The sequence below is a fragment of the Lissotriton vulgaris genome, chromosome 1_1 (assembly GCF_964263255.1).
Source record: "Lissotriton vulgaris chromosome 1_1, aLisVul1.2, whole genome shotgun sequence".
Classification (NCBI taxonomy): Eukaryota; Metazoa; Chordata; class Amphibia; order Caudata; family Salamandridae; genus Lissotriton; species Lissotriton vulgaris.
In genome coordinates this window covers 397,792,512-397,808,989 of record NC_141685.1, presented here as the reverse complement: position 1 = coordinate 397,808,989, position 16,478 = coordinate 397,792,512, and the positions used below count along the sequence as shown (strand labels likewise).

Here is a 16,478-nt window from a genome sequence, read left to right as displayed (position 1 = left end):
GCAGACTGCATCCCACACCCTCAAGGGGACCCGTGTAACGAAAGAAGCGTAAAGGTTGGGAGGGCGGTGAGCGCGGTGCAAGAATGGAACCTCCTGTAGGGTGCGGCCCGCCACCGCTTGGTCCTGAAAAAGCCAATGTTTATCGGACTCCCACCTGCTCCACTCCACAAGGTAACGTAGCTGCGCCGCCTGAAAGTACTTACGGAGGTCCGGAATACCAAGGCCCCCCGCCTCCGGGGCAAGCGTGGAGAGAACCCTCTTCATCCGCGGCTTGCGGCCTTGCCAGACAAAGCGGGAGATGTCGGCCTGCGTTTGTCTAATCCAGCCCACTGGAGGCTGGAGAGGTAGGGCTCGAAAAAGATATAGTATCTGGGGCAAGACCGTCATCTTAACCGCCGCGATCCTTCCCAGCCAGGACAGTAGGCCCTTACTCCAGCGGCCGAGCTCCTCCCTGATCTTTTGACTGAGAGAAGTGTAGTTAGCCGTCACCATCGCTGGCAGCGTGGGTGCCAGTAGGATCCCTAGGTATGGTACAAGGGACGATGACCACTGCATAGGGAAGAGTCGCTGGAGGTCCCTCCTAGTGTCCGCAGCCAGAGACACATCTAAAGCCACCGACTTGCTCATGTTCATTTTAAAGCCGGCCACACGTGAAAAGGCATCCAACTCGCGGATGCAGGCGGGCAAGGACCTCCTAGGGTCGTCCAGGGTTAACAGGACATCGTCCGCATAGAGGCTGACCGTGTGGACAAACTGGCCCATCCTGATCCCAATAGCATCCGGATTGTGGCGGACCCTCTGGGCGAATGGCTCCATATAGAGAGCAAAGAGGAGTGGAGAGAGGGGGCAGCCCTGCCTCGTACCGCGCTCGATTGCAAAACTACGGGAGCTGCACCCGTTGACTCGCACCGACGCTGAAGGATACTTAAAGCAGTTGAAGACCATTGTGCGGAATTTATCACCAATTCCCAGTTTCCTGAGGACCAGCTCGAGATACGGCCAATGAACTCTATCAAAGGCCTTCTCAGCGTCCACTGCTAGCAACATCCGCTCCCCCGGGATCCGCGAAGCCTTCTCTAAAACGTGCGTCACCCGCTTGGTGTTGTCGACCGTCTGCCTGCCGGGCACAAAGCTAGCCTGGTCCGCCTCAACAAAACCGGGGAGGTGCAGGGCCAGCCTGGACGCCAGAATCCCCGTGTACAACTTGAGGTCGACGTTGAGGAGCGAGATGGGCCTGTACGAGCCGCATAGAGCCCGGTCCTTCCCGGGCTTTGGAATCACCGAGACCGTCGCACTCAGGAGATCCGGTGGGATGGCTCCCGGGTCAGAGAAGGAGTTAAACAGCCGAGTTAAGACAGGGGCCACAACCGGGCAAAAGGTCTTATAAAACAGGGACGTGTAACCGTCCGGGCCCGGGGCCTTCCCTTGCTTCAACCTAGCTATAGCGGAGATCACCTCTTCAACGTGAATATCCCGCTCCAGATATTCCGCCTGGACGGGATCCAGTGCCGGAAGAGGCACCGACTCTAGATATTCCTCGGTGTCCCGCGGCGAGGAGGGCTCCCCAGCGTACAGCGCCTCATAGAAACTGCAGAAGTTTTCCGCCACCTCCACGTCCTCGGAAACGGCCACCCCGTCCGCACTCAAGAGTTCCTTCACTACGTTACGCTGTTGCGCAACCCGAAGCCGATGCGCCAGGAGCTTGCCGCACCTGTCCCCTCCTGTGTAGTAGGCATGTTTCAAGCGCAAGGCAGCGTATTCCGCTCTATTCAGGTCCAGCGCCAACAGGAGCTTCCTCGCCGCCTTCAGCTGCCTCCAAACCCTCGGAGCACCCGTACGGCGGTGGACCTGCTCAAGCTCCCGAACCTGAGTAGTCAGTTCATCCCTCTTCCGTTGCCGCTCCCTATTTTCCGCCGAGGAGATGGAGATGAACTCCCCCCAAAGAACCGCCTTCAACGCAGCCCACTGTGTTGCTAGTGAAGTGTCTGTATTACTGTTGTGTGTCTGATAGTCCTGTATGACCTCTGCAATACGTTTCACCACCGCTTTCTTGTGCAAAAGGGTGTCCCTAAGGTGCCACATCCCCCGATAGGGGGAGGCCGCCGGCCACGCAAACGCGCCAGTAACCGGCGCATGGTCAGACAGAGTCAGGACCCCAACGTCCGCCGCCGTAGCAGCGGCGCGCATCGGCCCACTAACCAAGAGATAGTCCAACCGTGCGTAGGTGCGGTGCGCATGCGAAAAATAGGAGTAGTCTCTATCCGTGGGATGCATGGAGCGCCAAAGGTCGTGTAAATCCATGTCCGCAATCCGGGCCTTCACAGCCTGGGAAAGTTCTCCAGTCTGTGGAAACCGCTGCGCTGACCTATCCAATATTGAATCAAAGACGATATTAAGGTCCCCCCCTGGAATAACATCTCGGTCAGGCGAGGCAGTGACATCCACCAGTACTGAGTCCAAGAAGCGTTCCTGGTGGTCATTCGGGCTATAGACAGAGGCAACTGTAAACGCTATACCTCCTAGGCGGAGGCGATATGCCAGAAGCCTCCCCTTCTGCTCAGCGTATTTATATAACACCTCCCCCCTGAAGGAGCTCGCTATGAGAATGGCCACCCCCGCAGTCTTGGTCGCTGCAGAGGAGAAAAACTGGGTGGGGAACTTAGCAGAGCGCAATCTATGGCAGTCACGGGACAATAAGTGGGTCTCCTGCAAAAGGCAGATGTCAGCCTGCGTCCCCTCAAGCAGAGACAGGATCGCCCTGCGCTTAACCGGATTATTCAGACCCTTAACATTAAGGGTCACCACCTTCAGGGACGACATGTCTCCCAGGGACCAGGAACGCTATGCAGCTGGCAATGAACCAGAGGGGGGGGGGCGCGGGGCAGTCGCGCGGGGCAGTCGCGCGGGACAGGCCAGAGCAGGCCAAGCGTGGGCATGGACAACTTCGGACGGGACTTCCCCAACTCTAGAACAACACCCAACCCCACCTCAAACACACCCACGGCAACTAGCCAAATACCAACTCAAACAACCCATTGTCTCAGTCAAGCCCCAAAACGGGCAAGTCCGTAGAAAATAGAAAAGTGGACATCCGGCCACTCACCTCCACCCGCACCCCCCCGAACCCCCCAGCCCCAAACCTGGCATCGAAGAAGCTATGTTCATCTCCCCCCGGAGTGAGTCTAGGCCGTCAAGGCCACGCCGTTGGAGTCGGCCAAGTCCCTGCCTTCCGCCCTCAAGGCACCGGCCATGTCCGCCCTGATGGTAGGGGAATCAGGACGCCCAGCGCTCGCCGTCGATCGTCTCCTCGCTGACCTCCGTCGGCCCCCTCTCTCCGATCGCCTCCAGGACGGCGTGGCTCCATCCTCCTCCGTAGCCGTGAGCCCCAGGACATCGCAAATGTCTTGCAAGGAGCGTAGCTGATGTAGCACTCCGTTCCAGCGAAAGATCAAGCGAAAGGGGTGCCCCCAGGAGTACGGCGTCTCATGTTCGCGCAAGAAGTCGGTGGCAATCCTGAAGGACCTGCGCTTCTGCAGCGTGATGGCGGACAGGTCCTGATAGAGCGCCACGGGCCGCTCCCGGAAAGTCAGTGGCTGTTTCCTGCGGGCTTCAGACATGATGCGCTCCTTCAGTGGAAAGTCGGGCAGAAAAGCTAAGATGTCCGGCGGGGGCGCCGATGACTGGCGCTGTCGTCCAACCCTGTGAGCTCTATCAATGCAGATAGGAAAGTCCGCGGCCTCCCCCAGGATCTCCCGGAACAAGTCCTGCAGATAGCCCACCAGGTCAGTCCCTTCGTCTGCAGACTGCACACCACGCACTCGAATGTTGTTTCTCCTCGACCTGTTCTCAAGGTCCTCGGAGTGGGCCTGGAGCTCCACACACTGCTCCCGGAGACGGAGAACGTCCTGTTGTAAGTGGACAATCTCGTCGTCCTGGCGCTGGGCCGCCGTCTCCACTGTCTCAACCCGTTCTCCAAGGCCCTCCACCTCTCTGCGGACCTCACGGACCTCACTAGCCACTTCCCGCTTCAGTGTCTGGAAGTCCTCCTTAAGGGAACTGAACAACTCCTCCATGAAAGATCTCGTGACAGGGGGTTCTCCCCCGGGCGCGTCCGCCGAGGCCCGGGAAGACCCCGGCGACGGCTGTGCTCTGTCCCGTTGCTGCTGGGCCCTGCCATGCATATCCGGCAGGGTGTGGTCCCCCTTCCTCGAGCCACCTCTTCCAGACATTCCAAGCGCCTCAGGTGAAGAGCGGGCACAGGCCCGACCGCTCCGGAGAATGTCTAACCACCAGCAAGTACTCGCTGTGGGGAGCTCCCGGCAAAAGCGGGGACCTGCGCCACAGACGACAAAATGGCGGGTCGGTCCGGGCACTACAAGCTGTGGGCGCCCAGTCGAGATGGCAGCCGGGACCTACGCTGGGGGGGACCTGGCCCGGCCAGTACGCTCCGCCACTGGGAGATAGCTGTGTAGAGGCGGAGGGTGCAGGAAACTGCCTTCAAGGGACTCCAGAGGAGGCCAACGACACCGACCCCTCGAGGACAAAATGGCGGCAGGGTGGGGCCAAGCAGATCGCCCGAGCCCGGCGACACCACCGGGCGACTCCAGAAACCAGGCAATCTGGAAAGTTCCACAACCGGGGCCGCTCGGTTACTTAGAAGAGTTGGTAGATCTGGCCCCGGTCTCAAGTCGATCGTCCTCCAATCCCGGGACCGGGATCCTCGCCATTCAGGAGGCCACTGCCTCAAGTCCAAGCTCCAGGGCACGCACTCAGAGTCCCCCGCGTAGCGGGCTCCCCAGCCGATAGCCCTCCTTCGACCTCCGTCGAGCGCCGGGACGGTCTTCACCCAGATCGCCAACTTTCAGCACTAGGCCCAGCCAAGGCGCATGGACAGCACTCCGATACGCTCTGCCTCCCGGGCGCTCCGTCGTCTCTCGATTTTCAACCGGTCTTTTGAGGTGCTTCCACCGGAGCGATCAGGGCCAAAGCGGCATCAATGCGTGCACCAGGTTTTCCGCCACACTCCTCTCAGCCGCTGAGCGTCAGCGGGGGGAGAGAAGCTGAAGAAAAAGGGCTCGAGCCTAGCCGGGCTGGAGGAGCTGCGGGAGGATGCGTCCGCTCACCCCGCCATCTTAGCCACGCCCCCCCCAATATTTCTTTAAAATGCAGAAGCGTTTCACCATTGTTCTTCAGATTATATCACTACACAGTCAGATATTTAGTAAAAGTGACAATTTTTTAACATGAAATTAGAAACATTAATGGCTTGACCCACCCAAAGGCAGTTCCACTAGTGAATTAAGATGCAGGTGAGTAGTCATGGAAACCTGAAGCACTGCCTAGATTCTTTATATAGATGTTTATTAAATCAAACATAAAAGGTGCTTGTACAGTGCACATCCTGAACTCGAATATTTAAAGGTTTTCTAATAAGTGATAATAAAGAACAAGTATGAGAAATGCAATAGGTCTCACATTTTTTTGAGTTTGGCTATTGGCATAGCTCAACAGCTACAGGACAGAAATTGCCATTTTGCAGGTACCTAACAGAGCATTCTCCGTGAAATGGCCTCAACACCTAAAACGATGTTGATAGCCTACAAAATAAAAAAGCAGATCAGGATGACCAGGAAGACCCGGGGACGTATTGGAATGGCCAACGCAGCAAACAATTAGTGAAATTGCCTAGGCATGACCCAAGCACGCAAAGGCGGGAGAATCCGACCCAATGCACCAATAAAAACGCCTTATTTCTAAATGGCACAACAACGAACAAATGGCAATTTGTGGGCATGCTGAAAGCCGTTGCAAGAGATAACAACAGGTCTTGCCGACAGCACATGCGCGCTGCCTAGGCTCGACCTGAAAAGGAGGATCTGTGAAATAAAATGTTCAGGTTTCAGGTTTTAAAGTCTTTATTTCGATTATTAAAAGAATCATAAAAGACAAATATTACAAGCAATAATTAATTGGCAATAAATACACAAACGTTAAACATTAAAAAAGAATTAAACAGTTTGTAGACAATCCTGAAACAAATTTTCCCTAGGGGGAATTGAATTACAAGTAAATTCATACTATCCAGATTTAAACTATTGTTTTGCCCTGAGTATCCACGCCCAGCCCAGATATTTGGCTATACACACTGTGATAATTTCAAGTGTGTTAGTTTTTAATACATGGATAGCCTCTTCTGATTTTCTTATGGGCAGGCTCTGGAAAAGTGGTTTTAGCCATTTGACCCTTGGTTCATGATATTTGGGACAAGCAAACAGAAAATGGCCCTCTGTTTCCTTCTGTCCTGGGCACCATTTGCATTGATCCGTGGTGTTTGAGGACCAATTTTTCGTGAAAGTATTCAGCGGCAATGTGCCCACCCGGAACTGGTGGAAAAGTTTCCTGTCTAAGGATTTGGAAACCGTGTCCCAATAATGTTCACGTGTGGGGTCCAACTTAAAACAAAGAAACCTGCCAGTAAGGTTAGTAGAGCAGGAGGCATTTATTCTGTTCAGGCGGAGCATGGACCAGTACAATTCTTTAAATGCCAATTTAGATGGAAAAGTACTAGTGGCTGGGGATGTCCAAAGGTGCTCTAAGCCCATATCCGTCAAAATGGATTTGACCGTTCGGAACCAGGGAATTTTTTCCGATCCACTGATTGCCCTAACTTCTACTACCCCATTTGCAAATAGGATGAGGTCAGGCGAGGTCCATAGGCGCCTCCAAAAGGCAACCAGTCTGAATCTGGCCATCTCATTGATTGGGGGACATCCTAAGTCCAAACAGAGGGGGATTGAGGGGGACGACTGTGGCAAGCCTACCAAGTTGCGGAGGAACTTGCACTGTATTTTAAACAGACCAGTCAGATCCTTGTGACCCCACAGATCTGCACCATATAGGATTGCAGGATTGATTTTAGCATCGTAAATTTTGAGAGCCGGTGTGACCCGCTTGGTAATAGATTTCCTTTGCTCACTGAGTAAGCAGCCAGTGAGTCGGGCAAGCTTAAGATGTTGGGCATCAACTTGTGTTTTCCATTTCAGGCGACTATCTAACATAACCCCCAGGTATGTCATGTTCTCTACTTGGTCCAATTTGACTCCTCCCATACTAACTGTACTCCTGACAGGGTGGTTCTTGGTTAGCACCATAAATTTGGTTTTCCCAACATTCACCTTAAGGTCGCTGATGACACAGAACTCCTCAAAGCGGTCCAGGGCCCGCTGTAGTCCGCTGCGTGTTCTGGAGAGGAGTAAGGTGTCATCAGCAAAGATGAGCATTGGGAATCGCTGTCCTGCCAGCATGGGGGCGTCGGTTGGGGTCAATTCAAAGAATTTCACCACTTGGTCAATGAACAATAGGAAGAGAGTGGGTGCCAAAACGCAGCCCTGGCGAACACCACGGGTGACTGGGAAGGGTTCTGTCACCTGGCCCTGTCCACCCCATCTTACCCTTGCAAAGTTTTCCTTATGCAATTTGATTATCAAATCAAGCAGTTCTGTTGGCATTCCTAGAGTCTTCAAGACTCCCCACATTTTCTCCCTCGGTACAAGATCGAAGGCGGACTTCAGATCGATGAACGCTGCAAAGATGGTACCGCCGCCAAGCTGCACCACCTTCCAGTAGATCAGACAAAATCTGAACACCTGGTCGATGGTGCTGGTTCCCGATCTGAAGCCCGCCTGCATTGGGGATAAGATGTCCTCCATCTCAATCCATCCTTGGACCCTGCCCAAGACCATGCGAGCGATAAGTTTTTGTATAGAGTCAATAAGACTAATCGGGCGGTAATTACCCGGATTAGACCTATTGCCCTTTTTATAGATCGGCAAGATCTCCGCCCCCTTCCAAGATTTGGGTATGCCTGCACCTGCAGCTATGGAGTTTGCCACCGTGACAATGTATGGTATCCACAGGGCGGGGTTAGCTTTGAACAAGTCGGCAGGTATAAGATCCATACCTGGCGCTTTCCCTCGCGTGGTGCAATTTAATGCGAGCTCAACCTCTCCTTCTGTGAAAGTGATAATCTCGCTTTGGGTGGTGGGGTGGGGTGTCTTTTCTAATGTACTGGGTGGCATAGTGTTTACTGCACGGAACTGGGTTGCATAAAAGATCACCCATTCATTGGGGGGCACATGGTTTGTGGGGATGCGTCCGTCCGGATCCTTCCCCCACTTGACTATTTCCCAAAATTTGATGGGGTTGTTAGACATGGAGGCTTCCAAGAGGTCGGACCAGTATTTATCCTCCCACTCCCTTTTAGCTTCCCCTTGTGTTTTTCTATAGGATGACCTGGCGGCTTTCACCAAACTTATGTTCCGAGACTTGACAGCTTTAACCAGGGCGGTGTGTGATTCCCTGCATTTTTTATTGTACCATTTATGGGGACGAGTAGGTGCTGTGTTGTTTACCTGTCGGCAGGGTTGCGAAAGCAGGATTTTTAAGTCATCAAAACAATGATTATGGAGATTTAAAATGAGGTCAGTTTCTCTAGTGTTGTCCCCCAACTCAGCGTGGGTCAACATTTTGTTATAAGTAGTTTTAAATAAAATGTTTACCTAGGGTCACACAGTTTGGACAAACAGAAAAGCTGATATTGATTTCAGGTTATGTGTTTTCACATTGTGAAATGTATCTCTCTTTCTCTTTCACTCTCTCTCTCTCTACTGTTTTACATCAAAATTCACTGTATTATCCTTCTTCTTACTGCAAGACAAGAAAGACCTGATATAACAGACCAGACTCAAGGATCCCAGACCCAACTTCCAAGGCAAAAATGCATTTATTTGGGGTAGGGGCGGTGGTGGGACATGCCAAACCAAACCCCTAATGTGCTTTTGCTCACTCCTTAAAACATGGTAGGAATGGCCTACGCCTGATTGACACTTTAAATTTACCTATAGGTTACTGGTAAACTGGTAAAACATCGACCCAGGGCCAATAAATTAAATGCTACTGGTGGGCCTGCAGCACTTATTGTGCTAACCACTTAAGTAGCCCTTTGAAACATGTCTCAGGCCAGCCATCTTAGCCTGTGTGCAGTTTTAAGCTGACAATTTGACCTAGCAAGATAAACCTCTGTCCAGGCCTAAACCTCTATTTTTAATACATATATGTCACCCTAAGTTTAGCTCTAAACAGCACATAGGGCAGGGTGCAGTGGATTTTAAAAGTTGGAAATTCACTTTTTTAAATGTCCTAGTAGTGAACCACTCCCAAATTTATGTTTCGCCAATGTGAGGCATACCGCTCCCAAGGATAATATTGGGTTAACTTATTACATTCATTAAAGGCCAGGTTTGGGCTCAAAAGAATTGTGATTGTAAATCCTCTTTAATGGCAACGTCTGATTTTAAGTCGCATTCTTAAAATGCCAGTTTTAGAAAGTTGGAATTTTCTTGTCCTAACCATTGCCCTGGGTCACATGACTGACTGTGAATAGAGTGGCAGTTGTTCTTTGTGTATTCCTCACATACAATGAGACTAGCTGGTGCAGGATGGGCCACCCTGCCAGGATGGATGGGGAAGGTGTTCCCTGCCCCCATTTACATATCAATGGGGGCTGCCTCCAGAACACTCACTAAGAATGTGGCACCAGCCTTTTCTCGTCCTTGACATCTTGGGGCAAGAGCAGGAGAAGGAAGACAATTTCAAAAACCAGATGTTGAGAAAGTCTAGAAACAACTCCCAGGCACCAGGTATAAATACTGGACCCGCAGACCAACTCTTCAGTTCACTCCTGGACCTGCAAAGGACACTCGGAGTGACTGTCTTGTACTCCAGAGACTGCCCTGCTGCTGGAGGCCCTTTTTGTACCTCGGAGGACTGCCCTGCTTCTACCAGAGGTCTGCCCTGCTGTTTGAAGTCTTCCTTGTCCTCTCATAGGATTGCCCTACTGCTTGAGGCCTGCCTTCCGCTTAAACACAGGACTACCAGAGTGACTCCAGTGGCCAGTTGGTTGACTTCCTGTTGTGAGCTACAGTGGCACAAAGGGCTCCAGAGGCCGCACTGCAGCTGCCCAGCTGGCCTGCTGCAATTTGACCTGCCTTAGCCCTGCTGGCCTCTGCTAGAGTAAGTCCCTGATCCCCAAGAGGTGCATCAAAGGTCCTGGACTCTTGACTAGCATCAGAGTGCACTCCTATGGAAGATCCTGATGTTTTGGGCTCTCACAACTGCGCACTAGCTCGTTTGCACCGTGATTCTGCTGACTGTGACGAATACCACTGTGAAGCTTCAGTGAACCTGACTCTTCTCGCTGTTGCTACTGCCAGTGGTGATCAGCAGCGTGAGTCATGCTCTTCGACCTACAGCAGCGACGGCCTGCGGTGACCAAAAAGTGAAGCTCCAGCAACGACAGTCCATGACACCCAACCTGCTCTTCATGCTACAGCGATGACCATCCACAATGCCAGGCCTGCTTCTTGATCTAAAGCAACTACTCTCCATGACGCTATTCTTGCTCCTCATGTCCTCCTCCACCGCTAATAGAACTCTTCACGCTGGACTTAAGAAGGCAATTCTTTCAGCGGACCTTACCTGGTCCCCCTATCTGGCCCACTTCCATTGCAGTAAGCCTGATTTTGTGACTTTCTCCCAGTCTAGCATAAGCAGATGACCGCGAATGTCGCTTTTTTCTTTTAGGCACTATACGTACCTAAAAGTTTGATGTTGCATATATTTGGTTCTACTGACTGGATTTTTATTGTTTTATTCTCAAACTAGCAGCCCGTCCCGACCTTGTCCGGGAGCATTCAGGCTTCCCCTACCCTCACCTGCCCCGACATTGGCAAGTAGCCCGTGCCCCCGCCCGCCCCGTCTCCCGCCTGCCCCGACCCCCGCCTGCCCCGACATTGCCTTTCCTCAGCCGATCTGTTTTCCCGCCTGGCCCGACCCCCCTCCTGGCCTGAGTCAATGGAGGTCGGACAGTACTACCTTCAAAATGTTCCACCCGTCACCTTGTTAGTCCCTGTCCCCCGCCTGCCCCGACCCACGCCTGCCCCGACATTGCCTTTCCTCAGCCGATGTGTGTTGTTGTAACTCCCCGTCCCCCGCCTGGCCCGACACCCGCCTGCCCCAACATTGTCCCCGGAGCCTTACCTCAGCCGCCGCTCCTTAGTTCACCACTCCTTGCCACTATGCTCCTCGCCGCCTGTGTTGTTGTAACTCCCCGTCCCTTGTCTGGCCCGACACCCGCCTGCCCCGACATTGTCCCCGGAGCCTTACCTCTGCTGCCGCTCCTCATTTCACCGCTCCTTGCCGCTCTGCTCCTCACCTCCTGTCCGCCGCGCCATGTCCGCCTCTCCGCTGCTCGCACCGCCGCTGGCCTGTCCGCTGCTCCTCAAGTCACCGCTCCTCCCCCACGCCATGTCCGCTGCTCCTCGTACGCCGCTCCTCCCAGTGCTCCTGACGTGAGCACGCACGTCGCGGCCGGCGCTACTTTGGAGGGACTACTTTTTTTTTAATATAAATTTTGTAAATAACGTTTATTTCTTAAATTTATATAGCCTATGTCCTTCTGCATGCCCTGAGGTTTTCAAAGATGTCTTCGGTGTTTGGATTGGTGGTGTACTTTTCGAGTTTACCTCGCTCAAAGGACACAGTTCTCTCTTTATAATAGTAGTATTGATTACATTTTTTCTAGTTCTATCAATGGGTGTGGGATTTTTCTTGTGTTAGGTTTTCACTTTATTCCTGTTTGTGTGCTGTATAAATACTGAACACAGTGACTGTGGGTTAAGCCTGACTGCTTCTGTGCCAAGCTACCAGCGGGTTAAGCACAGGTTAATTTTGTGACTTTTTATGGTTCACCCTGGAAAAGATTGTGGTTAATGCTTTAGACCGGTAAAAACCCCTCTTAACCTAAAACACAATAGCTTACATTACTGCATTTCTCAGACGAGTAAACATTAATCCTAACCAAGGTAATGGTACCCTGAATGGCCAGAGCCTGAAAATATCAAACATATGTGGGTTTTCCTAGGGAGTATGGTCAGCCCAATTGATTATGTAATATTAATGCAGATTACAGATTGTGACAGAATTACTATTTATGGGGCAGCGTTCATTTTATGTAACACATGATTGTGCGTAAAGAATAAACAGTATATGCTTTCTTGTTGTACAGTATGATGTATATAATGATGCAAGCTATACCTGCTTCACCCGATTAGCAGGAAAGGAGGAAGATTGAATATTAACATTTGTCGGATTTTAATCTGTTTTCCAAAACATAGCGATGTCGTCCATTCTTGCTCATGAGGAATTTATTCTATTCCTTCTGAGGCTTGACCGACGTATGTGTTCCTTTGGGTCTCCTGAGTGTGCGGGTGCTGGGCATGTGGGTATTTTCAATGATTTTATATGCCCACTGGTAATAAAGTGGGTGCATTACGTTTGTGAAAATTTGAACGCAATCATCCTATACCACCGGACAAAACATTAATCAAATGAAGCCTACATTGATACTATGTTGTCTTCACCCCACCCATGCCGCTCATATTCATTTTGTTTTATTTCAAGCTTTGATTTCTTTGGAATATTCTTTAGCAATCTACACAAATAAACCCATTGCTGAATTCAGAATGCTGTCTACATTTGAGGAACGTATGGAAGGAGATGGGTTTCACACCTGTCTCCCTCACAAATTGCAAGTAGGCATAAATCACACAAAATGGAAAGATTGTCTAATTTCTTAAGCTAAGAAAAAATCCAACCAACTTCTAGCTCCTTTATTGGGGACAGACCCAGGCTCCTTTCTGTTACATTTTTGGTTACCTCTGGGCTGTGACTGTATTCCTGGCTCCTTCACAGATTGGCATAACATTTGACAGTGTTCAGGACTGGCAGATATTTCCCAACAACATTTTCTTTTCCATCTGCCATTTTTCCTTCTGAACTTCGAGGAGACAGACATACACAGTTCCTTTGGGACCTTTAATTGATTTCCTTGTGTTTTGCATTGTCTAATCAGATGATATTTTGATGGATTCCTTGTGGTCTGGCAGAGAATCTAGTAACAGTCACAGTGCCCCAAATAAGGTGCGGTGGCCACCACTGTGACCTGACAGCCCTTTGGTGGAAGGGCCACCAGGTCAGAGGTATCTGACAGAGGAACCCCATAAGGATGTGCCATCAGAATCCCTAATGTTCTCCTACCTCTTACTTAGGTCAGAGAACCATGAGTTACTCTGACTGGACATCTGCCAGTTTGTAGTGAATGCTGCACAGCTGACAAATTCTAAATAACACCCAGGCTGCTGATCCAACGGCCTACTGGACCAACAGCCTCCTCATGATATATGTGTGTGGAACCTTCTGTCAGCATCCTTTCTACAGCTAATCATTTGTAGTGCACTGCCTCAGGATGGAATCAAACTACATCTGATGTAGGAAACTCCACAGAGCTCAAGTATATGGGAGGTCAATTCAGTTAAGAGCTTCTCCTAGGGCTTTGGTAGAACAATTCAGGCGAAGTACTTTCTCGCCATTCGACTGTACTCCAACTGCCCCGTAACTTTTATTTCAGTTTACCTGTGTAATTTAGGGATCTAAGTTACCTTAGGTGGCATCTAGTGCTCAATAAAACACTGTAAATAAATAAATACAACTATAATTACCAATTCACATTTACATGCACTCATATTCAGCAAAAACGGTAGCAGCATTGAGAAAGATCAATAAAGTGCAACAACGCAGCGTACACTATAGGGGTTTGAAAGCTTTAGCTTAGCCATAGTTGCAGGTTGGGCCCAGCAGCATTCATTTTTAGGGACTTATTTTTTCGGCATAAGACTTTGACCAAGATCAAGAGAGAGAGAAAGACAAAAGAGGGGAAGAAGGAGGAGGAAGAAAATGACCAGGGAAAATGTGACAAAGAAAGAAAACAGGGATGAAAAAGAACCTGAAAGAGTCAGATTAAGGGGCGGGGAGCCTCTGGTGGTGGATGAAGGCGGTATGAGGTCAAAACAAGACTAATGCCCAGTCATTGGACAACACCAGCAGCGGGATTCTGAGCAAAACGTTGGGCCCCAGCACTTATTCTTGTACAAATTAAGCACTGCTTCTTAAGCGAAATGGACACGAAACTGCACTGGGAGCAAAAGCAGGCAGCAACCGATATAGGTCTCAGGATGCCTCGTGGTTGATTTGGTTGCAATTATGTCTTATTGGCCACAGCTGTGAAAAAGAGGACTCATTATGCGAGATCGTATCTTGAGCAAACGAAAGCACAAACCGTGTTTTCATATTCCCGATAGCAGGGTCGGGACACTCTCTTCGGATGCGCCAATCCCGGGAGAGGTCAGGATTCGAACTGTGTCTTCCTGAAACAATACCAAAGTGTTCGTGCCCGCGAGCTGTGATGGATGGCGCGCGGTAACTCGAGCGCTCTGCTAAAACCGCAGCCTGGCAACCGTGCGCTGTTTAAAATGTGAATTAGAGATGCTTTTCTAACGTAATTCTCCTCTCCTGCTGTTTTCAATACAACCGACATTGCGGTTTTCCAGAACATGCCTCCGACACTTTTTTGCCAAAACATTCATTTAAATGGAAAGCCGTCGCCTCCGACGCGGCGCCCGTACACAGCCGGCCTACGCGGAACTGTCGCGGTTCCGGAAGTGATAAGCACAGGTCGCTCGGCTTCACTTACAAAACGTTTCTGTGTGTTTTGTGCTCTGCTAATCCTGCCCTGTCAACGAGGATGCGCAGTCTTTGAAGGCGCCCCCGCCGCCCCGTGGAATGGCAAATGTATCCCAGTAAAGGGCAACCCCGTCGCAAGAATGAATGTGGGGGCACATATCGATTTTTCCCCCCAAAAACATATTTTTTAGGAGGAGACTTTTTTTTATCTTTACATCCCTATGAAATATGCACGTATTTCATAAACTTTTCCAAATTGTTTTCACATTTACTCAAACCTTTTTTGGAGAAAATATACACGTACTAGGGGGGGTTGTAAAACATATTTGGACGGCATGTGACGGTTCACACAATTAGGACATGATGACTGTTAAATATCTTCCAACATCTACCTCCTGCTCCCATTCACCATGGAACATCAACCATGCATGCAGAATTCCCCTGGTTATAAATAGACGTGTGAAATTGAGTCTTTTTCCAAATAAATTTCCTGAAATTTCACAAAAATATACAAAATCGTACATACGACGTAAAATTTAATTTGTCAGTGTCTTGTTTGAAAAAGTCACAGAAGTGACTGACAAAAGACTGGCTTTAGTAGAAAATGTTTTTGTTGTTGAGACATGTTGTTCTTGAACTAAACTACCACTGCCAAATGTTATGCAAAATCACACACTATGAAATGTCATGAATTTTCTCGAGCATAATTACAATTTCGTCTAGGCTTTGAGTTGCATCTATAAATGTATGTATCTGAAGATTCTATATTAAATTAGATTTTCCCTTTTGCAACTAGCAATGTGGTTTGCTGCACAACTTTGTTGAATGTAGGGTTTGTGGATCGGTCATCGAATTCCTACATGATCCTAGTGTATTATTTAGCATTGTAATTATATTTATATATCACTTACTACCTCTGATGAGGCATTAAAGGGGTTTATGGCGAGGAGCACCCTACCCTGGAACGCACGGTTTGAGGTTAATCTAGTGTTTTTGTTGGTAGTGAGGTTAGTCTTGTGTTTTCAGGGGGAAAAAACTTACATTTACCCCAGTCTGATGTGCAATCAGATGGTGTTAACGGTCATAGAGTGGGTGGGGAATGTTAGTTCTTGCGATTGACTGGTAGGGTGAATGGAAAGTGTAGATGAATCTCCAATTAGGGAGTTCGATACGAATGTTAGAGGGTTGGGGTGGGAGGGTATTGGGGGATGCTAGTTTGAATAATCAGTGAATAGAAAGAGTAGCAGAAGCTTAGATTGAAGGTCAGTAATGACCAGTTTGTGAAAAGAAAGATGTTATAGGCTATGGGTATACAGGGTAATTCCCGCAAGTACACGAAGAAAAGTAAGCCAGAGGGCATACAGCTTTGTGTAGGATTCGAATAAGGACATGCAATTTCAAATGTGAACCATGTAAGGAGGACATACAGAGGGTGGTAGATATTCGAATGTCATAAATTCGAGTCCTTTTTGTTGTGTGTATTGACCCTCAGCAAAGACGCAGTGGCTAAAGTTGCACCCTGTGTACAATAGCCATTAGCAACTATGCATGCTACTTATAAGAGCAGTTGTTTGCCTCACTTTGGAAACCAGCCTCACTGTTTTAATCTCATTTTTAGCTGCATTCGTGCACCGATGAAGAAGTACTGAATGAATGCTTAGGCATTCAGCAACTTCACCCATCATCACAACATATTGTGGAGGGAAAATGTGGCAGATCTGTTGGTCACGACATATTAACAGGTAACAACAAATGTATGTTTAGATTTGTAGATAAAAATGATAATGTAAGACTTTTTAGTGTTAAAAAAACATTTCTGTTTGTTATCTGTTTGTCTAGTG

The 16,478-nt window shown here is 49.6% G+C and overlaps 1 protein-coding gene across 1 annotated transcript in view; it reads left to right on the top strand.

Moving 5' to 3' along the window:
• The window catches only part of GLIS1 (GLIS family zinc finger 1), a 1,492,284-nt gene that overhangs the window by 1,226,827 nt on the left and 248,979 nt on the right, over positions 1-16,478 (top strand). Inside the window, exon 6 of the mRNA XM_086936198.1 lies at positions 16,256-16,379. Coding sequence (XP_086792324.1) covers positions 16,256-16,379 — 124 coding nt within the window. The remainder of the gene's footprint in view (positions 1-16,255; positions 16,380-16,478) is intronic.